Source organism: Ahaetulla prasina, chromosome 2, assembly GCF_028640845.1.
Source record: "Ahaetulla prasina isolate Xishuangbanna chromosome 2, ASM2864084v1, whole genome shotgun sequence".
In the NCBI taxonomy this organism is placed as follows: domain Eukaryota; kingdom Metazoa; phylum Chordata; class Lepidosauria; order Squamata; family Colubridae; genus Ahaetulla; species Ahaetulla prasina.
This window is the reverse complement of record NC_080540.1, coordinates 168344006-168366815: the sequence shown is the minus strand read 5'-3', so window position 1 is coordinate 168366815 and position 22810 is coordinate 168344006. Positions and strand designations below refer to the sequence as shown.

Sequence of the window (22810 nt, the reverse complement as noted above, 5' to 3'; positions counted from 1 at the left end):
ATTCGGCGGGTGATGGTCCTCTATAGATGCTGACCTTTCTCTCTTTCTTTCTTTTTTAGCTGGGCTTTTTCAAACGTTCCCTTCCTTACGGCACAGCCATGGAGAAAGCTCAGCTGAAACCACAAGCAGCTTCAGAGGCCTAGCAGGTCAATGTTGCCCTCCATATATATGTGTTGTTGCTGCTGCTGCCGCCCTGCGAAGAGGCACTCAGATCGCCCATCAAAAGCACTAGGGGTGGGGAGGAGGGATTCCAACCAACACCGGCAAGGCGTAGGAGGGCAGGGCCACAGACACTGGGCCCCTTGGACGATTGCAGGGTTCAGTGCACCAAGCACCTCTGCTTTCCCTCCGTGAAAGAGGCTCCAACCTTGACACTAAGTGCCCTCCTTTCCCAACCATTCCCGTCCCCTGAGGCTTGGATCCTAACAACAACATGTGTCCTGAACTGAGGGCTGCAGCAGGCATTCGCTTCCAGCCCAAGGGAATACTTGAAGCCGCTGGAGCGGCAGGTGCTGGCCTGATTTCAGGCCCCTTAAGTCAAGCTGTCTGTTCCGTCCATCTGCGGGGAAGGGATTGTTGTCATGGACAGTTTTTCAAGCTGCTGGTCTTCTTTAGATTGAGACAGCTTGGCTGAAAAAAACAAAAGAAAAAGGAAAAAAAAATAAAAGCACAATCACCTCCTGAGTCCAGCTCTTTCTCCTCCGTGGGCCAGAATGGAGGATCCTGGGCTCGCTTCTCTTCTTTCCCGTCTTCCCCGCTTTGCTTCCTGTGGAGGACGACATGGGGCAGAGACTTTAGCTGGGAAAGCTGGATGCTCCCACAATGCCAAAGATTTGCCACATTAGGAAGCCAAGCCATCACCCGGTGTCGGCCCGGACTTGCCGACGGTCTTCGCACTGATCTCCGGAAACCGCTAAGAGATGTTTTATTTTTCAGATGCCACTTTAATGAAAAGAAGGAATGAGGAAGCGAGGGCCACCTCTTGGTAGCAGACAGGGGTTGCTGTTTTTAATTTAAAATGTCCAATGTGCAATAAATGCTTCCCTATTTTCTACTTCGTCTACTTACTTAGTAAATATTAGTGCCATGTGGTTGGCTATGGGCTCGAGCCTCTAGAACTGCTTTTTTCTGTCCAACGGAGTTACAATTTTGATGGTGTAAATGAAAACGGTAGCAGGAGTCACTTAAAAGAAACAGCTGAGAGCTTTGGTTGAAGCATTATTTGGGATGGTTATGAAGGTAGGCTTGCAAAAACAGAATGCAGAAGTCATTTTAGGGTGCCCTGAGAATCTTCTGCCCCTCGGCATTCTTGTTACGTGTTCCAAATCAATATATAACCTAATATGGAAGCGAAACGTAGCTGTGCAAGTATTTATTTTTTTATTTATTTACTTTGGCCTTTTAAATATGTTTCTTAACTTTTCTGTTGAGGCAGGTTTTTGGGGCAACATTTTTTAACCTTAGTTTTTGCTGTTCTGGCTCTTGGTGTTGCGAGAGTCCAAGAGGCTAAATTTTAGCCTGTTTTTTGGGGGGAGGGGGGGAGTTAAAGACTGAAATGAATATCTTTTTAAGTATTTTAAAAAGCAACATAACATGGGACAAGTCAGCTGGATGGAATCAAACAACAGGAAAACAAGCTGTAAGAGTGTAATACAGAGTTGGGTAATAAATAGGAGCAGACCATGACAGAAAGCTATTTGAGTCATGAAATTGATTTAAAATACTGATCTTGGGTTTTTCCAAATGAGAATATTGAGAGCAGGGATGGACCTGTGCAAATCTATTTTGCTTTCGTTGCCATTTTTAGGCTTGTGCAAAAGCATGAAAACATTTTGTGCCATATTTTAGGCCTCAACCAATAGCAAAATAATAAAACTAAAGGGAAGCGAAAGGCCAATAAAAACAAGATGTGCCAGTGGCCAAATCGGACTACATAGCTGTGTTAATTAATTATATTACATAAGACGTGTGAACTTACTCCAGTAAATAGTTTGATGACATGTTTCCTGCAGAGCTTTAAACTGGCTATTTCAGAATGTACATTTTTCTTCCTTACATAGCCTTGGGGATGAATGTGCATTAATCCTGGTTAATGAAGTCAGCCCGATACACCAATCACAAGTCTCCTTGTGGCAAAGTGGAAATTCTAGAATCATTTGACTTGGTTCATATGTAGTATATATTAAGCCTTCAATATCAATTGTTTGGGTTTGGTTTGGCAGAGGGAACCCAGTCAATGGGTTTTGTCCAAAAACCATAAAGAAATATGTCTTAAGTGCTAGTAAGTCTGATCCCAAATTAAGGCTTGAATACAGTTACCTCTGAAGCATCCCCATAATCGTGTGATCAGAATTCAGATGCTTGGCAGTTGGTTCATATTTATGACCCTCACCGTCTTCCAGGGCCATGTGATCCCCTTCTCACAAGCCAAGTCAACTGGGAAGCCAGATTCACTTAACAACCGGGTTGCTAACTTATCAACTGCAGTGATTCACTTAACAATTTGGAGCGAAACAAATGTTTCACTTAACAAATTTTGGGCTCTGTTGTGGTCATAAATCCAGGACTACCTGTAGTACCATGGTGTTCTGGACAGCCAAAAATTATTCTGGGGGTTATGCTATATAACTTTCCATCACAACAAACATTCCAGCTTGATAGGCCTTGCTTAGAACTTCTAGATGTATGTGCACGAACAGGGAAGGTGTTTTTTCCCCCGAATACATGTTTTGTTAACCCTAGGCTGTGCATGGAATGTTAAGCTATGCTAACAATTGTCTTCTTGAGCAACCATGTGTCAGGAGAGGATCAGTTAAAAATGAAACATCTGCAAGAAAACAAACAAGCCCAGAGAACACCAACCCCTCTCCTTCATCAATTAGTATTTTCCTCTGCCAGCAAGTGGGAGTTTATTGTAGCCTTTAACCAACTCAAACCTCCTTTAACATGTTACCCTATTGGTGCCTGAAAGAGGGGCGAGGGGCTTCCAATAAAGCACCAAGTGACTGAAATAACATGTTTCTAAGTCTCAGAAAAGGTGCTTCGTTGTGTTATTTTTGAGTATGAGTCCCTCAAAGACCAGCTTTGCCCTATCATCACAGAATAAGATACTAGTTTCATAGTCCATGTGAAATGCTTTTAAAATACAAGGACTATATGACATCCCTGAGGGAACATGACCCAGCCATGTGCACTTTAAAATTCTGTGTCATTGCGAATTAATTTCCATTAGTTAGCATCGGGAACAAATCTTAACTGCAATGTATGAGCAACCTCAGTGGGCCAGTGAGCCTTAATGTCAAGAGAACTTTCGAGGGGGCTAGTTGTCCACCCTTCCCAAATTCCTAAACCCATTAACAATCTCTTTGTGCTTTCAGAGCCCCGCATGCTTTTGAAAGAGTAGATTTCTCCTGCTTTTCCATTCAACCTTTATCTTGGGCCTTCCCATAAGAAAAACCAACGCAGACAGAAAAAAAGCCATTTAATATCAAAGATTGGAAGAAAACCTTTTTATTTCAAATAAAATGAAAACCATATGAAGTTCTTAAAAATCTTCACAGAACCAGCTTGCTCTGTGCTTCTGCCCAACTCGGCTCCCACTTTACCTCCTCTCTTCCTATCATCCCAGACCGGGTGGGACTACAACTCACATCATCTTTAGATTGCTAGTGTGATCATTGATAGGAGTTGCTGTCTCCAGTGATAAGACTCGGGTGAGATTTTCCCCAAATCCATCCTTCAAAATAAACTGTTTCCAAGCCTTGGTTTTGATTGAAAATTTGACCTAACGATATGCAAGTAGGAAGAGGGGTGAATACTACAACGGGGCAGCTTTTAAACAACGTGAAAGCTACAAACTGCAATTCTGAGGAGGTCATCTCTACATATAGTGGTCTAAAAGAGTTAAGACTGCTCACTGACCCTAGCTTGGGAAAGCTGTTTTCCTGCCTTTTTTTCCAACAGCTGCCCCTATTGATGGGATACTTTCAAAACCATGAGATCCCTTGGGGAAAGCAAGTCTCTTTTCCCTCAAGGTGTTGAGAAAAAGGGAACGGCGGTACAAGCGCCCCTTGCTTTTTTTCCTCCCTGATCACGTCTCATGCAAGTCGGTGGCAACGTTTTGAGATGTTCAAAAGGCAGCAGCGGACTTCCCAGTTGCAGCCGGACTCCCCAGTCCCACCAGCCTCATCCAGCATGGGCAGAAAAGGGCGGATGGGACCTGTTAGCCCACAAGTATCTGACAAACATAAATCCTTCCTTCTAGGGGGAAAAAAAAAAGAAGAAGAAGTGGCTCATCATCTTAGCTAAATTAGGTAAGGCTCTTTGGATTCAGGCACTTTAAAACCGATAGTGGTTCCATTGGCTCAAGACCCCACCAAGCTAGTTTGACAGCACATCGGAGGATTCAGACACCAGCTTTCCATCGCGGGTCTCGATCTTCTTGATGACAATAGCCTTGGTCTTGCTGACGGCCGAGCTCTCCATGGGCAATGTATTCATGGAATACCCACCGCTCGAGTAGGAAGAGCTGTAGCCACCTCCGTAACTACCATAGCCGCTGCTCAGGCCACCTGGAAAAGACAGAGAACACTGGTGAAGGGGAGAAAAGCAGTTTCCAGCATTTGGTATCTTTTGGTTTAGCTTTTATCTCCAAATCTAGAAATGGGAAGAGTGGCACAGTAAAAAGCAGTTATATGCATTTATTTTCCTCATTCCCAGGTGGAGATGAGACCCTCTCTTGCTACCTTGTCCAGCCACGCCACATTCCCTAAAGCAGGGGTCTCGAACCTTGGGAACTTTAAGACTTGTGGACTTCAACTCCCAGAGTTTCTCAGCCAGCTTTGCCCTTTGAAAGGAATGCCCGAGATTAAAATAGACAACAGGTTTCCCCTCTTGCTCTCATCTTACAGACTGTGTCAACCTTATACAGGTAGTCCTCGACGTACAATGGTTCATTTAGTGACCGTTCAAAGTTACAACAGTACTGAAAAAAAGTGAGTTATGACCTTTCTTCACACAATCGTTGCATTATCCCTGTGGTCACATGATCAAAATTCAAGACGTTTAGCAACTGAGGGTTCAGGGTCAGGTAACCCCCCCCTTTTGTGACCTTCTCATGAGCAAAGTGAGGAATGGGGAAGCCAGATTCGCTTAACAAGTGGGTTACTAATTTAACTTCGGTGGTTCACTTAACTATGGCAAGAAAGGTCATAGCATGGGGTAAAGCTCATTTAATGACTGTTTTGCTTAGCAAAGGAAATGTTGGGCTCAATGATGGCTGTAAGTTGAGGACCACCTGCACTTATTCTCCCATAGGGAAGAGGAAAGGATAAGTAGCGGGCCATTTTGATTCTCCATATGCAGAAACACACACTTTGTATACATATTTTTCTCATGTGGCACTGTAAAACTAATTAAAATTTCTGGAAATCAACGACTTGGATAATAAGGTCTCAGAATTGCAAATGGGGGGGGGACAAAATTTGGCACAAAGAGTCCTCAGCAAATGCTACCTCGGTCTTTGCTAACTTGCTGTTCTCCAAATGTATCGGGACTATGAATTTTATCAGTTCCTCATCCAGTTGGAGATCATCAAAATGGAGTTCAACCCATTTGGAAGAAACCAGGTTGATGAAAGCTGTTCTGAACTACCTCCAACTGCAGATGTTTCCAAACTGCATCTTTTGGACAAAGAATGGACAAGCCCTGCCTTCCAGCCTCTTTTTCTGCCAGTTATGGCCCAGCTTCCTCAGTTAGACTTTGAAATTTCCCTCCATTTAAAGAAAAGAACAGACCAATTTTTAATTTTTGAAAAATCAACCTCCTACCCATAAAGTCTCAAAAATACTGCCTGAGCAATTGCTTGCAACATAATGTTATCATGGGTAAATCCTTGCTAAACATCTTTGCTCTTTAAAGTATCTGGAGGAAAAACAATTTCACAGTGCCTATTTTTTATCACTATTATTTCTGCGAAGTAAAAGAGGGGGGGGGGTCTTTTATGCAGAAAACTACTTTTCTCCACCCTGTGCCCTCTAGATCTACTGGAACAGGGCTCGGGGATGAGGAAAGCTGTAGGGAACAATGCCAAAAAGTGGTGATATGGATGGCAAACAAATTTAATAAACTAACGATTAAAAAAGTAAAGAAGAAACTATTTATTGCACAGCCAAACATGCTTCAACTATGATGGTTTGTCCTCTGAAAACGGTTGTTTGTCTTCATACTGGCACGTGTTTCTCTGCCAACTAATCTGCAGTGATTTTTCAACTGCCATGGGAAATAATAAAACTGGGGGGAGGGGAGAGACTGTAATAAAATAGGACTTGGGTGGCATCACTTAAGCCATAAAACCCAACCATCAAACTCAGGGAAGAAATCCAAATTCATATGCCGAAATATTATTACAATTTTGATTGATTACACATCAGTTTGTAAAATAGAGGAAGTTAAACTATTTTATTTCACTTCCTCTATGAAAAAAATGTCATCGGAAAACAAGCCATTCTTTATTAAGATCAGCGCAGGTATCAAGTTAAACAGGTTCCCAAATAAAAGCAAGGGAAATAAACATCACTTTAACAGTGTTGAAACAGATCTAACTAGGCAATCAAATATTTTTATGTATCGTACGCCACCCAGAATTGCAATTATGCGAATTGGGCGGCTGTCTTAAATCTTCTAAATAAATACAGGATTCCCTGCTCTGGTTAATTTCTGACATTTGCATTGATATCTTGATCACCCTCCCCCTCTTCTTCGACATGCGACATTTCCTTACCTGAATAACCAGTTGTCTTGGTCTGAATGCTGAGATTCTGCATTCCAGATTCCAGTCTGTAAAAAGAGGGAGGGTTGGGAAAGAGTTCCCCCCCCCAAAAAAACAATAAATCAGTCAAGAAATGATATTAAGTCAGACAAAATGAAAGTCCTACAGAACAGGTTTCTGCAGCCAAGTTGAATTTGAACAGAATTTGAACCGTTTGTTGATGCACCGATGAGCTCAATCATTGTGTTACGCTAGCACACAGATCACTATAAAGCAGGGGTCACCAACCTTTCAAACCTTGGGGGGACCACTAAATTCATAATTTTAAATCCCGCAGACCACTAATATGATCTGCCTAATGACTGGGTGGGTGGGCATGGCTAGGTGGTCATGTGACTGGGTGGGCATGTCACTCACGTTGCGGGACTCTACTTGCCCCTCTCCTCCCACCCACTCCTCGCCTGCCCGCCCACCCAGGCTGCTTAGGGCCCCAACAGGAAGCAGTTGTTGGAGCTAAGTAGCCACAATAAGAAATAGTTGGCAAAACAGCTGGCTCAGTTCAAATTGAATCTGGCCGAGAAGGAAGGTTCAGCAGAAGCACCTCACTGAGGACTAGGAGCATAGGCTTTCCAAGCAGAGGGAAGACCTGCAGAAGTGCAAGGCCAGGTAATGGCACCTGGAGGCTCAGCGGGCTGAGATGGTCAGCCAGTTCCAGGCCATGATGCAGTCCCACTGGAACAAGGCCCTCTGGCTTTTCGCCACCAGTGACGCTTCCCTCCAGCCTTCGCCCAAAGCCCCACACCAGGAGGCTGAAGCAGACCCCAAGTTGGAATTTCTGCCCTCCGACCTGCACAGAAAGACCCCTAAGGTGGAGACTCTCTGCAGCAACACAAATGTTCATTGCACGTATCTGGCCCAGTGGCCGTAGTTTGAGGCCCCCTGATTTAATGCAATATTAAAAATGCAAATAATCTTTCTGCAGTCCACCAAAAAAAATTTGCGGACCACCAATTGGTGACCGCTGCTATATGTTGGGCCGATCCTTACCTGATCTCCTCTCCTTCCATCAGCTTCCTGTAGGTGGCGATCTCTATATCCAGGCCCAGCTTGATGTTCAGCAGCTCCTGATAATCCCGCAGCTGCCGAGCCATGTCTTGTTTGGCTCGCTGCATGGCAGCCTCCAATTCGACCAGCTTGCTGTTGGCATCCTTCACGGCCAGCTCCCCACGCTCCTCTGCTTCAGTAATTGCTGCTTCCAAGCTTGCACGCTTTATGGGAGCAAGGAAGCAAAGAGTTCCACTGGCAGCTCAAATCTCAAAAACCAGGAAGAAGGCAGGGGGTGGAGAGGATACAGCAGTTATCCAATATTCTCACCCTTCTGTGATATGGGGAATTAAGATACAATGGACAGATTTGCCCCTGGGAAAATAGCCTAAAGCTAAGGAATGAGAACTGTCTCTTCCCAGATGAGGATAACTATACCTGATCAAAGCACAATTAAGTATAATTGGATTGAATGACTCCTATACTTTCATATCTCTTCCAAGAAGGTGAAAGCCACAAGCCAAGATTCTTCACCCAATCCTTTCATTTGTGTAAAAAAAAAAAAAAAGACACCATAGATGTTAAGGTGAGATGATGTGCAGGCTCCCAGAATAACCATATTCCACCTATCATAGGTGGAAATAACAGGAATTAACCTGAATAAAATGCAGAGAGGAATGTAGGCCATCCCCCCCCCACTGCACTCAGAAAGCAAGAAAAGTTGAAAATCCATCCTTCTCTGCTTAACATGCTACCTTTTGCCTTCAACAGCACCCACCCACATTCCCAGGGCTTCAATCGTACCAGCAACCCTCATCCCTACTCTCCGAGAACCAATGGCAACACCCAGACAAGAGCCATCCATTTCATGTGGTCATGAAAGGAAAGTCGACTGATCTTCTGGTCATCTGAATGGCCTTCAAGGGGTCAAAGAGAAGTCAGTCTCTCTCAGGCATTTACTCCAGAATCATGAAGCTGCAGCATTCCTGCAGCGCAAGACTACAGGATGAGAAGAGTTGTAAGCCAGAAACTGCATAAAGGAGACAACTGGTTCTCCAACCTAGTTGGAGACTAGACTGTACTAAGGACCGTTACATACATAACAATGGGTACTACCATCAAGTTTCGGCTCATCCTCACTCTTGCCCTGGAAAAGGCTGGCCTTCTCAATACAGGCATTCCCAACCTAGCCGATACTGAACCATATCCTATCCATGTTGTTGGTGACTGTAAGAGCTCTGGTCCAATAACTCTGGATGCTGGTAGAAAGTTGGGAGACCACCAATAGAATCTGTATGTTCCTTGGGGGCAAAGCAGAGACCTACAGCATGACCAACTTAAGGAGGATTGCAGAAGACTGACCTGGCCTTTCAAACCATCGATTTCTGACTGTATGCGGGTTATCATTCGGTTCAGTTCATTGATTTCATTCTTGGTGCTGCGGAGGTCATCCCCATGCTTGCCTGCCACAGTCTGGAGCTCTTCATACTAAAGAGAGGAGACAGAAGGGACAAGAGATGCAATGACAGGAAAACCACAGGCTGCAAAGACTACAGTTCTTTATATACCCATAACACACAGAGTTCTCAACCATCTCTTCAACAAAGTGGTCCATAGTACAGTATTAATTTAATTCCTGGAATTAACTCCTTAATTCCAATCAAGACGACCATGTAAATTTCAACCTGTCTGGATTACCTGAGGGCAGGCAGAGGAGATTGGAGAATTCACTGACTGGGATCACACATACTCTAAACTCTGGTTTATTTTAAGCAAGGTCTGCTATATAAACCAGAGGCTTGCTTTTGCATACCTCACTGAACCATAATCCGTGCTTGATAAGTCACAATAGTTAAGTTCACATATCAAAATCAAACCAGCCACATTCCCCAATCCCATCTGAGCCAAGAGAGCAAATGCAAAAGTTAATCTCGGAAGAAAGTGCCTAGTTATCTATCCTCCATTTCCGTTCAAACAGCTGATCGACTGAAGTTGCCAGGAGTGTCTGAGTAACAACCTGAAAAATGCATCATAAACTGAGAAGCGCATCATAAAACTCACGTGAACCACAAATATTACTTGGATAACCTCAGGCAAGTAATTAGCTCCTCATCTCAATCGCCTTCTTTTATTTGCAATGAAAATTATAATCCAGGGCTTCCATCATTGGCCTAATAGTGCTATGAGTATACTGTCTGAGTTATACTGGATACTAAACAACAGATTTTTTTTCCAACCTCAACTCACGATAGTATGTTGAGTGTGGATGCTGCTGCTCTTTCGTCGCTGCATGAAGCGTCGATTCCTTCCTTCTGTGAAATGATTTATCCCCAACTCCTAACATGAGTGAAGGCGCTGTAGCTCTTCACTGCAAATTAATTTTTCATCAGGTATGGTCAAGGAGAGCCAGTGTCAGCTTGGAGCTTACCTTGATCTGGTACATCCTCTCTGCCTCAGCCCGACTCCTGTTAGCAACTTCTTCATACTGGGCCTTGACCTCAGCAATGATGCCTTCCAAGTCCAGGCTGCGGTTGTTGTCGATGGACAGCACCACAGAGGTGTCGCTGATTTGAGACTGCATGACACGCAGCTCCTGCATCAAAAGGTAACATTCAGAATTATCCCGAATCAAAGAGGATGCAACCCTCAGGGAGCCGTGAGGTGAGGATTCAAATCTTTCCTACTCATTCCTCTACTGGCAAGAAACTTCTATCTGATTCAACAGGTGAAGTCTCAAAACTAATGGCAGAACTAGTTGAATCAGGGATCCCCAAAACCCCGGCCTGTGGACTGAGACTCCGGGCCACAGCATGACAGAAACCGGGCTGCGCAAACAAGTGAAGCCGCATCCATGGGACGCAGGCAGCACACAAAACCACGCCCCCTCTGGTCCATGGAAAAGCCTTTCTCCACGGAACTGGTCCCAGGTGCCCGAAAAGCTGGGGGGGGCACTGAATTAAATGATAATTAAAGAGAAAACTTATTACAGGCCGAGCGGTGTCAACCATGAAGAGGAACCTTGCTAAAACTGAAGTCTCTGGGGAAGGTTTCAGTAAAAAAACACTATGTTTCCTAGCAAAGCAAATGAAATCAAACAGCACTTTGTGAGGGATATCCCCATTAAAGCTGAATGTAGTCTCCAAATTTCTGCAGCCTCAAAGCTATTTCTAACCATAGCTGCCACAATCCGACAGCACCTTTTCACGGAAAGAAAAAATTAATATAGGTCATAAAATAGGCTAAACATGATGTATAAAAGGAAGAACTTTTCTGTCTTCCCCACCAGCCCCAATATATCCTGGCTCTATTTTCTCTGCATCCCCACTACTGCTCTCACTGCAGCCTTTTCCCCACACAAACGTCACACCAAAAGTTCTCCTTTGTAATAAAATAGCAACTTACTACAACTTACTACACGATTCTCATATTTCATGCAGAAATGGAAAGTAGATCAGAATGTCACTGTGTAGAAAGGCAAACTATAATATACATTATATATTATATTCCATAAAGTATAGGTAAGAATATAACCTTGTTTGGGACTTCTTAAAAGGCTTTTGACACAACAGTTGGAACAATTAATAAGTGGAACAACTTGCCTGCAGAAGTTGTGAATGCTCCAACACTGGAAATTTTTAAGATGATGTTAGATAACCATTTGTCTGAAGTGGTGTAGGGTTTCCTGCCTGGGCAGGGGGGTTGGACTAGAAGACCTCCAAGGTCCCTTCCAACTGTTATTATTATTACTAGAGCCAATTAGCTTGCCAACCCCATTAACTAACCAAAGGAGTAATTGAAATTAGCTGCAGTGGCCATTCTGGGCTTCTTTCGGTATGTAGAAAGGGAACCTAGTTGCCTTTTTGTCATCTAATCAGACACCACAGTTCCTTGCCCTGCCCGTGTCTTCAAAAAGGTTATATTTAAAAAAAGCCGTTCTTCGCTCAATTAAATCCACTATCTACCTCATCATAAAGCTGCTTCAGGAAGTTGATCTCGTCCATTAGACATTCCAGGCGGGATTCCAATTCAACCTTGTTCATGTAAGCCTCATCCACATCCTGAGGGAAGAGTGCACCATTATAAGTAAAGACTCATACACAAAATCTCAAAATTGTGATCATTAGCCAAGAAACATGAGCAGCTGGCCATTTACCTTCTTCAGAAGGACAAACTCATTCTCCTTTTCAGTACGATGGTTGATTTCATCTTCATACCTGCAGGGCAAAGGAAGTTAAGTGGCTTTTATTACGTGCAATTTGGACCAACACTAAGCAGCGTGTGCTAGGATCACCATTAGAAATATGTAAAGACAGCGATGCAACTGACCATGTGCAAAGTGCTGCATCCCTTGACTAATCACTGCCAAAATATAGATGCTGGGAGTGGAAGGCCCTAAATTAAAAGGTTATCATGGTTTTAAAAAGGTTTCATTTTCCAATTAATTTTGAATTTTTGAATATTTTAGTTAGAAAGGCAGGATAGATTAAGAATGCATAGGACTGTGTTTGTATTTTCCCAAAGGTTACTTTTTGAGTAACTTTTTGTGGCTTCCATTATGATTATCTCTTTCATTTGTCAGTATTTATTTGGTCAGTGTTCATTTATGCACAATATTCTGTTAAAATCTTCATGAAAAAATGGCAGCTGCACAGTAAATTAATAGTTCAAAAGTGAATTGCATTATTTGGACAGATGTCAAACTGTACAGCAGCAATACACGCAGAGAAACCCAGAGAATTCCTGGGCCTTACTATTCAAACCAACACTTTTGTTGACGTTTTTGATATAGTGTCCATATCCCCCTTAGGATGCCTTTTAGGCTCTTCTCTTGTCGTATTTTTAAAATCCTATTTACATTGTTTTAATTTTTTTAAATGTACATATGAAAAACTGGCATTCTGCAAAGCAACTTGTCAACCACTAGCATTACAGTAACTGTATTTTCAGAAATGCCCAAGGAACCCTAGAATATAAAAAATGTAAAATACAGCTGAAAGACATTATTTAAGAATTGGGCCTACCAGTGCATCCCAAAAAAACCCACAACAAACCAGCTATTAGATCATTAGTAGAGGTAGAGGGTGACTTAAAAGCAGTTTAGGGATACCTTCATCATATTTGCTTTCTGGCTACAATCCTTGAAGTGGGCATATATTACAAGTAGTCGTCAGGTTACAAAGGCAATTGGGACTGGGAACTTCATTGCTAAGCAATATAGTTGTGAAGCACAATGTCTTGTAACCATATTGTCAGATGACCGCATCACTTAGCAACAGCAGTCCCAGTTACCAGATTTAAACAAGGACCAAGCAGGCATTAAGTGAGGACCTCACAAGATTGTGACTTGCTAGTGGCTTTCCCATTGACTTTGGTTATGGGAAGCCAGCAGGGAACATCGGAAATTGAAATCATATGGCTGTGACTTGCTGCAACAGGCAGGAGCCTCCAAGGATCAGTCCCTCTCATTCAGCACCATAACTATGAGTGGTCGCTAACAAATGGTTATAATCCAAGGACCATCCGGCAGAGTCAAAATGCATTCACTGTCAACTACCTTTTGTTTGCTCAGGCATCCCTTAATCCATCTTTAGAAAGATGAGTGTGTGTGAAACCTGCAGATGGCAAATTTAACTATTTACGTGGTCTCGCATGAAACACTTCTGGAACTGGGAAAGTTGGAGCAAGAATGTGCCATAGCCAGGGACTGTTGATTTGGATACAAACTCAAGATACGACAGGTTCTCCTCCTCCTTAACTCTACCAAGAGTGTATGTGAAATTTCAGGGTGTGAAACCAAAAATATGTACAGGCAAGAGGTCATTTGCACCAGCCATTCTTCCCATGCTCCAGCACCCACTTTCTCCAATCCTAACTTTGTAAGCTCTCTATTTCTGCAAGGGATATAACCAACAGAATTACAAGTGTAATATTCACTTTGAAAATGCCTAAGAAAGAAGAGCTGTACACGATGACTCTTTGAAAAAGATAAAGATCCCAAATTATTGTCATCCAACTCTTCCTCTTTATTTAAAAGGAGACTCCCTTGACATTCTAGGCATTGTGTTCCTGTCCAGTTCACAATCTCAGAAATATTTGGAAAGCTGGAAATTCTTAAGACAATATCCCATTCCTTGCCATTGTAAAATACTCTCATTCGATTTGGCATTCCAGCCCAGAGGTATCCCTGGAGTTGCAGCACCAGCCTGCCAAGGAAGTTGTAAAGATTGTAAAGGCAATGGGGAAGAATGACATACTAACAATGCAGCTTGTCCTCAATGTCCCCGCCTCCGCTAAAAACAGACACTTACAAAACAGGTTAGGTAATTCTCCCATAAGCGCTTTGTCGTAACAGCAATCTTGCTTGGTACAAAGCAGACACCCAGATGTGTGATGAAGATGTGCTACCACATAGAGGAATAGGACTGAATAATTCTCCGGCAGTGTCCTCCCATCCTCAACAACTTCAAAGAGATCATATATGTGTTCTGGTTTACCACTTCCCTTTTTCTGGAAATAATCCCTGCCCAGCCTTTTGGTACAATTCCTTTGTTTAGCATGGCTTGATAAATAAATCCTTAACATAGTTATCCTTCCAGCTCTGTCCACCAAAGTTTTATATTCTTATATTACACCAAATAAATGTGTATAGGGTTACCTGGTTGACACAGGCCAAGATTAAGAGATAGGGGCTATGATAACAGTGCAAAATCAAACACAAGGATAGCAAAACCCACCAGCAGAAGACAACCCACCAGCAGCCATTAACAATTTTAAGATTTGGCAGGGACTTTAAAAAATAGTTTGGGTAAACTAAGCCATCATAGCAGAATGAAGGATTGCTGTGGCATTTCCATAGGTCTAAGCATAAGATGGGTAATAAAGCTACTTTGTCCCGCCCTGACATACCCAGAGCAATGAAACCAGAAGACCCCCACTCACTTGTTCTTGAAGTCTTCCACCAGGCCTTGCATATTTGACAATTCGGCATCCAGCCTTGCCCTCTCCTGACCCAAGTTTTCCAGCTGCCGGCGTAAGTTGTTGATGTAGGCCTCAAACATACTGTCCATGTTGCTCCGTGTAGTCTTCTGATTCTGCAAGAGGCTCCATTTGGTTTCCAGCATCTTGTTCTGCTGTTCTAGGAAGCGAACCTGAGAGGGAAGGGAGAACAGATTAAGAAATAAATTCCTGATATGTCAGCAGCCCCATTCAGATGGGTAACTTCATTTATCCTTTTCATCAGAGGTCAAACTGGTATTTCTATGGCATAAGCTAGAAACATCACCCCACGGTCCGAAAAGGTTCACAGCAACTCGCAAAGCTGTAGTTCCTGCTACAAATAAATGGATTCAGCAGGCCTTCCCAAACTTAGCACATTATTAAGTACTATTTAATTATTAGAAACCCGAGAACAAAAGATATACGTACTAAGGAGTATGCCTCCTGGCTCAATGCATAATTTATTTGTGGTATTTCATGGATTCCCAAACGGAATCTATAGTAGTTGATGAGATGTATCTGCTTGAGGTTACTTTCTGGACGTTACGCAAGGTTTTATTTTAGATTAAAAAGATATAATCTGAACCCCTACAGTTATAGGTAGCCTTTCGTGTGACCGCCATTTACCCCAGGATATTTCTGAAAGTTGGCACTAGATTGTAAAACTTAATATAAACAGAACATTAAATTCCCAAGGAACAATCATAATATTTACCTAATTTTAATTTAGCTTAATAAAATTTAGTTCTTTCCCAGTGTCTCCTACTTTCTGGAATGTGAGCTGCTGCATCCACAAAGAAATCAAGTGTGGCTTGTAGCCAGTGGTGGGATTCAGCCAGTTCGCACCACTTCGGGAGAACCAGTTGTTAACTTTCTGAGCAGTTTGGCAAACTGGTTGTTGGAAGAAATCATTAGGGCAGAGAACCGGTTGTTAAATTACTTGAATCCCACCGCTGCTTGTAACCCCAAATGAAAAGATCTGATTTATTTTAAACAACTTTAAATAACTAGAAAGCCAGATTAAAGAGGGGGAAAAGACAGCTAAAAATTGTAGCAGGTTGGGCTAATGAAAAACATTTTCCATCACACACTTCTCTGCTTATTTTGACAATAGTCTGTCTCAATGTAATATTCCTCCATTGCATCATTCCCATTAGTTAAGGAAGATGGAAATTCGTAGTCCCAATAGTTCTAAAGTGTTCTCAGGTTTGGAAAAATCAGCAAAACTGGAATTTGAAAATGCTACCTCTTATATAGCTGCTTGCAGGAGCAAACTTTATCATCTCAGTTTAGTGTGTTTGGTTGTGCTGCCCTGCAAACTTGACCATTCCTAGGTTCCCTGTGGATTAAGCCTGCTCTGAATAATAAAAAGACAGCAAACAGATTTTTTTCCAGAAATGCAAGGTGAAGAGATGCATGGGTCCTTTGGGGCTTAAGGTACACTGATCTTTCACTGGCCCAAGGCCAAATGCTGCACTTCAAAGTGTCGGAGAGGCAGGAGCAAAAGTTAACTTTGATTTAATTTGAATTAGACCCAATGAATTTGATTACTTCTCTCAGGCCTACAATAACCTTTTCCCCCCTCCACTCATTACAAATTACAATTCAAAAGCACTCTGGGGGCCACACCCAAAGCTTTGGGAGTGCACCTCTTGGTCTGGAAACATATTTAGGTGATTACATACCTGAAAACCACTATTACAGGAATATTTAACTTTTGAAAATACAGTCCCAGCAGAACAGTTCGTGGGTTGAAGCATATGCCCCAACAACCCTCCTTGAGGCAGAAGGGGTCTTTAAAAATCTCGTCACCCTGCCTTGATTCAATATATCTTATCTGAGCCATGGTAAAGGCAAGAGAGCCAGCATCTAATCTGAAGCATGGTCAGCCAAGACTTAAACACAGAAACCGGTTTTTAATGGCGGAACGCACTCAGCAATTCCAGAAGATTACTGAAGAGGCAGATGCTTTAACGATGGAGTAACTGCAGCTTGACAGTCTTGTGAGGAGTTCACAGACTAATGAAAGATGGGGCATTTATTATAAAACATAAACACAGCTTTGGAAGAACCATTTTGCCTCAGGGAAGGGGAACAGCGGGAAGCGAAGCAAGAAGAGAACCTAGAAGAGGAACAGGCTGAGAATAGACGCAGTGGGAACTAGGGTTATGTTAGAAAAACTCATTTTCTATTCATCGGGGTGGTCATCCAAATGCCACCATCAAATTTTTCCCTTCCCCTCAAAAACATTTTTGGGTTTCTCCTTTCTTTCACATGGTCTCCTATCAGAAAGTTTTAGGCTGATTTCTGACTGAAGAAAAGGGTACAAAAGCTGCTTTGACAAACTCAAGAACATTGGGAAAAACTGTGGATTAAAAAGCGCACTTCTTAGAAGCAACCAGCTGAGTTCAGCCCTATTGCTTTAGGGCGCATGGTGAGAATGCTAGGGGTGGCTCAGGAAAAATCCAGAGACAATACTTTTCTCCCAGGATTTCCAGACCTCTGTTGATGCAGCATGCTGGCAATAACAAAAGCAGAAGGTGTGGTAGCTCTCACCTCATCATATGCTGGCTAAGTGATGGAGGTGTTCAGGAAACACCTGAAGCTGCAGTACCTGTCTGATTTATTATGAACCAAAATAATTAGGGGAATCGCTGCTGGTTTCACTGAAGCTTCCAACAGGGGGATCTGGAATTCAAGGAATATGTAGGCAGTGCAAGCTTAGGAAAAACCTCACCCATGAAAGCAGCTGGTAGCAGCATGGAGAGAGCTCTGCAGAAAGGCCCCCACCAAACTGAGAACTCTCCCACTTGTACTTTAGACCTGGAAAATAAATTTTGTACTGCATGTTCCTTTCAAATTGGGGCACTGTTTTCCCATTGTACAGTGCACACATTGAGCTCCCATTTGCCAGCTATTACGGTATTAAGAAACTAGGAGTGCGTTGCAGAATTCTGGCCCTGCAGCCACCCTTCTCAGGCATGGGCTTTCCTCCCTTCAATCTTCTCCCAATGGCCTTGATTGCGGCTTAACTGTTAAGACCAGCCTGATACTGGCTGAATACTAAATAGAAAAGCTAATCCAATAATTTATCTCTGGAGTTTAAAGGGTTCTTCTCGCCAGTACCACAAGTCATAAAAAAGGCTGATTTTGCACATTAGTTCAAAGTTCCTTAACAAGGATACTACAGCAGCGCTCCAGCTTCACTTATCCCCGAGCTAACATATTCAAGCTGCAAAAATCCAAATGACCATTAGGTGGCAGCAAAGAGGTACAGAAAGATCATCTTCAATGGTGGCTAGAAACCATGGGGATTTTTGCAAGCCAGATATGGTAGCCTTGAGGAGGCAGGCTGGCATAGGGGTTAGCTACCTCTGTGAAGGTACAATACCTCTGCATGTATATACACATTCTGTTCCTTTTCACAATACGTATTGTCCTCAATAATAATAAGCATAACAAGTTTAGAAAGGCAACAGATAAGATAGGAAGAAGCAATTAACCAGCCGTTCCGTTCTTTGTTCAATGGAGGATAAACACTAAAAAGGTGTATCCCACCCCCAAATAATGCAAACATCCAGAGAATATATGGATATCTGAACCGAATCCCACTATCCTTTTCAATTCCTATCAGCCAGTCAGCCTAACAAAGGGTATTTTCAAGATGCAATTCTATAGAAAGAGCACAATCTAGTAACACCTCCCTCTCACATTGCTTTGGTAGGCTTAGAACTACTAAGCACTGAACTGGCATCAGGCTCCAAAGACTTTAAAAATATACATTTAAATCTTTGGAAGGGTGTGTCTGTCTCAGATTAGATAGTATAGATTAGATATTAATCTTACCTATATAGATACTATAGATAGTATCTAGTATTTGTATACATACATTTATATAGATACTAATCTATATAAATACTAGATACTATGTAGAATCTATAGTATCTTAACTATAGCATCTATTGACATAATTATACACAGTATAGATTAGATAGCTCATTAGAAGTCATACTTCATTTACCCAGCAAACTGTAATAACGCAATAACGATTAGGTTGGCTCCCACACACTAAACCAGAAGTAAACTTGCATGAACTTTGTCACAAGCCAGAGGATCATAAAAACTTTGGGTATCATCCCGGAGCTTCCGTCGGTTTTGCCGATACTACAAAGAGTAGAGTAGCAGGCCATCTGCTCTCCTCCTCTTATAAAACATGAAATTGGCAGCTGGTCTTACTCCGTTTCTCTTTAACCTTCACACCTATAGGAGGAGCTTTTTTTTTTTTTGCTCCTACAGGCAGGAATTATCTCTGGCCTCCAGTCTCTAACCCCGTTGCCACCCCCCCACCATCACAAATAATTATTCCCTTGTTCACAGACGCCGTTGGTTCGGGGGGGGGGCGGCGAAAGTCCTCCAATTCCTCCGCTTGAGTGCAGGCACCTGCTTGCCTCACTTTTCCCTTCCCGCCTGAGTTTCCCCCCAAAGCTTAACCTAAAAGTTTTGTTAAGAGCAGCGGCCCATTTGGGTTGAAAGAAGCGTTGCTCCCCCCTCTCTCTTTTTCAGCCCCCATTTTAAAACGGCTTCTTGCAAAGACCCTCCCCTCCCCACCAAAAAAAGCGGGCAAAACTTCACCTTATCGATCAAGTTGACAAACTTGTTGTTGAGGCTCTTGATCTCTTCCTTCTCCTTGGCTCGGACTTGCTGGAGGGCTGGGTCGATCTCCAAGTTGAGCGGGGCCAGCAGGCTCTTGTTGACGCTGACCGCCGTGATGCCCCCCAGGCTCCCCGCCGAACCTCCGCGGTAGCCGCCGGCCCCCGCGGCGCCGTACCTGCCGCCGGCGCCGGCGGCCCCGAAGCCGGAGGAGGAGGAGGAGTAAGAGGTGCTGATCCGAGAGCCGGCGACGGGGCCAGGCGTGTAGGACCGGCTGCTAAAACTGCGGACGGTGCTAGACGTGTTCCGGTAGTTCTTCATCATGTTCGCTCTTTTTTTTTTTGCAAGCAAGCGCGGGAAGAAGAGGCAGAAGCGGGAAGGATCCGAGCAGCTTGGAAAGCAGCAGAACGCCGTGGAAGCCGGGCGCCGACTTATATAGACAAGCGCGTTGGAGGGAGGGCGTTGGGAGGAAAAGGGCGCGGTTGGAAGAGAGGACGGCAGCACCTGAGTGGCTTTTGCAACCACGACGGGGCGGAGCTCCGAAAACTCGGATACCTGCTTTGCCCGGCGAGAAGAAACTACGCTTATTAACTCTTTCCTAGCGGGAAAGGGGCCCCGAGTGAGGGAGCGGCACGTCCGCGCACCCACCTTCGGGGGAAATCTCCCCTCCTCCGCCCCGCAAATCTTCACTCCCGCTTGCTACGTTGTAAGTTTTCGGGCAGCGAACAAACCCAAAGAGGGCAGCAGTTGCCCAAACTTGGCGCTGACCCGGGACCGTCCACTCTCCCGGGACGACTTGAGCTCCAACCTCCCCCACCCCACCCTCACGGGAATGTTGAGGCGCTTCGCTCTGGCGGGTTAAACCAAGCGAAGAGGGCAAGCCGGCCTTTATGCTTTATTTATTTATTTATTTATTTATTTATTTATTTATTTATTTATTTATTTATTTATTTAATTTTGGAACCGTGAGAGCCTCGAGGCGAGGAAGTCCCCTCAGAAGAGCTCGCGGGGAAAGGCAAAGGACGGAGCGAGGAAGCGGCTCGGGGAGAAGCGGACAAGCGGGGCTGCTTAAAACAACTGGGACCAGGAGTTCTTGACGAACCGCAGCATTGGCGAGTCCGAATGGAGGCAAAACCCGGAGGGCCGCAAGAGGGCGCCAAATAGAGAGGGGGAGTCCTCGATTTACAACCGTTGGTTAAGTGACCCAAGTTACAAGGTGGGGGAGGGGAAAAGGATTTAGGATCAGTCTTTCACACTTGTGGCATTGCGGTCATGCGATCAAAATTCAAACGCTTGGCCACCGGTTCATATTTATGGGGGGGGGGTTTCTTATCATGTGATCCCCTTTCGCCACCTTCCAACAAAGCCAAGTCAACAGGGAAGCCGGGTTCACTGAAACAACCGGGTTACTAATTTAACAACAGCAGCGATTCACTTAACGACTGAGGCAACCCAAGTCCTAAGATGGGCAAAATTGACTTCACAAATGTCTCGCTTAGCAACCTAAATTGGGGGGGGGGAGAGAAAAATTAGTTAGGGTCGTAAATCGAGGACTACCCATAGTTAAGGGTTGTTGTTTTTTGCTGCTGACTCATGGTCAGTGGGATTCCCTCCCCCCCAGCTCTGAACCTTTATTAATGGAAGGCCGGAGAAGTAAGGAGGAGGGGAAGATGCACAAACTGGATTGAATGGCTGGGATTCAGCTGCTCAATTGCTTTAACCAGGACCAGCTGTGGTGATTACATGATTCAGCATTGGCAGCCACCCTTTGCTTGCCGGGACGCTATTTAAAGTTTAATGATTTAAAGTTTAATCTTTAAACTCCCTCTGGGATTTAGGGCTGTTTGTAGAGGAAAGACTGTTTGCCAGGCTCTAGAGAGGACACATTCCTACTGACTCCAAACCTAATGCCCGTTCAGCCTCCGATTTCACAGAGTAGCCCTTTTAAAGCTGGGTTTTTAATATGGCTTGCCTGGTTTTTAACTGTCCTTTGGACTGTGCCTGTTTAAATTACAGTATTTGCATAATTATAAAGGTAAATGTAACTTTCTTTTTTTAGAATTTAGAATGTGGGCCTTGATTTTAAGATAGCTTGGCATTTCAGATGTTCAAAGGCAGGTCAGAAATTCTAAGAAGCTGCAACAAATACATTAATTATTGAATTAAAGGGCAAACTAGGAATCCAAAGCAGGGCAATGAAGACTTTCCATTTGGATCACTTTCTGCTATTAAAAAAATAACAAGGCAATATATGGAGTTGCATTCATATTCATATATTTTTATTTTTTGTAAGCCACTTAGAGTCATTGAGCGTGAGAGGGTGGCCATATAAATTTCCTTAAATAGGTTCACACGTTCAGTTGCTAAACCTGCTGCTGGCCACATTACTGTACTTGTACTAATCGTGGTTTTTTTAAGCAGAATCATAGATTTCCTGTGTAATTCAAACACAGAACATCACCATTTGGGGTTTATGCAAACCGGCAATTGAAACTACTGTATGTCAGGATTTCCTTTCAGACTCCCAGTTTTTGTAAATCCAAGATAATGACTGCTTTGTATTCAAAGTTTTAATAAAAGCCTTGTAGGGATAGGCGGTTACCAAACTCTGGTCATTATCTACCTTTTGAGGTAGCCTATGCAAACACAACCATTATCCGGAAAAGCCATTGTTGTGTAATTTGTTTGATCATTAAGAAATCCTCCAAGAGGTTGATAGAAACACAGAAGGGACGTGAAGATATACTGTAACAGACATGTATCTTGATTGGTGCAGGTTTTCTCATACATAAATCCTGTTGAGTTCAACTGGACTTATTCTCAATTAAGGATGCCTTGGGATTGCAATGTTAAATGGATGGGTGGGTGTGTCTCTCTCATATCTTCAAGAATTCCTGAAGCTAAAATCTGCATGCTTGCTGAAAAGGAAACTGGAATTTGGTAGAACTTGCAATTGCCTGTTGAATATCTCTAGCAATAAATACACAGCACATAATCAACCGTTCTGAGTAAACCGGGTGATCCTTGATGCTATTTACCGGTAAATGAGTTTTACATAGGTTTAGATGACTAGTCACTGTAGAATTATTTAATAATCTCTAATATTTAATAATTAATTAATAATTAATTAATCTCCATCCCTAGTTACTTACAGTACAAATCAAATACCCTAAAAGGGAAACCAAATCATCCCTTTTTTAGACCTCTTTCGATGACTCTACCTACCATATTTTTCCACAAGTCCTATGGCTGGCTTGTTATCCCCATGGTTTTCTCTGGTCTTGTTTGTGCATTCCAAACAGGCAGCAAAACAGAATCCTCCCTATACTATGGCACAATTGGCTTTATTGC

General features: G+C 43.3%; 2 protein-coding genes across 3 annotated transcripts in view; one reads left to right on the top strand and one right to left on the bottom strand.

Annotated features, from left to right (window-relative positions):
• ITGA5 (integrin subunit alpha 5) overlaps positions 1-1119 on the top strand; it is a 102520-nt gene extending 101401 nt beyond the window's left edge. For both annotated transcript variants that reach the window (XM_058170198.1, XM_058170199.1), the window contains exon 30: positions 60-1119. In XM_058170198.1, the coding sequence (XP_058026181.1) occupies positions 60-143 (84 nt within the window). In that variant the 3' untranslated portion in view covers positions 144-1119. The remainder of the gene's footprint in view (positions 1-59) is intronic.
• Positions 1120-3498: 2379 nt separating this feature from the next.
• KRT8 (keratin 8) lies at positions 3499-19871 on the bottom strand. The gene is made up of 9 exons (XM_058170922.1): positions 19442-19871; positions 14753-14961; positions 11967-12027; positions 11776-11871; positions 10242-10406; positions 9176-9301; positions 7817-8037; positions 6782-6837; positions 3499-4571 (listed from the first exon to the last, which is right to left on the bottom strand). The coding sequence occupies exons 1-9, from the start codon at positions 19781-19783 to the stop codon at positions 4381-4383; spliced, it is 1467 nt and encodes a 488-aa protein (XP_058026905.1). The 5' UTR covers positions 19784-19871; the 3' UTR covers positions 3499-4380.
• Between the last annotated feature and the right edge of the window lie 2939 nt (positions 19872-22810).

What these genes read in the sequence shown, in the direction of transcription:
- KRT8 (XM_058170922.1), bottom strand. Translation starts at nt 19,783, where the DNA reads ATGATGAAGAACTACCGGAACACGTCTAGCACCGTCCGCAGTTTTAGC. An exon ending in TTGTCAACTTGATCGATAAG is followed by an intron (nt 14,962 to 19,441) that starts GTGAAGTTTTGC and finishes CTTCCCTCTCAG; the next exon opens with GTTCGCTTCCTAGAACAGCA. An exon ending in AGTTTGTCCTTCTGAAGAAG is followed by an intron (nt 11,872 to 11,966) that starts GTAAATGGCCAG and finishes CTCTTCCCTCAG; the next exon opens with GATGTGGATGAGGCTTACAT.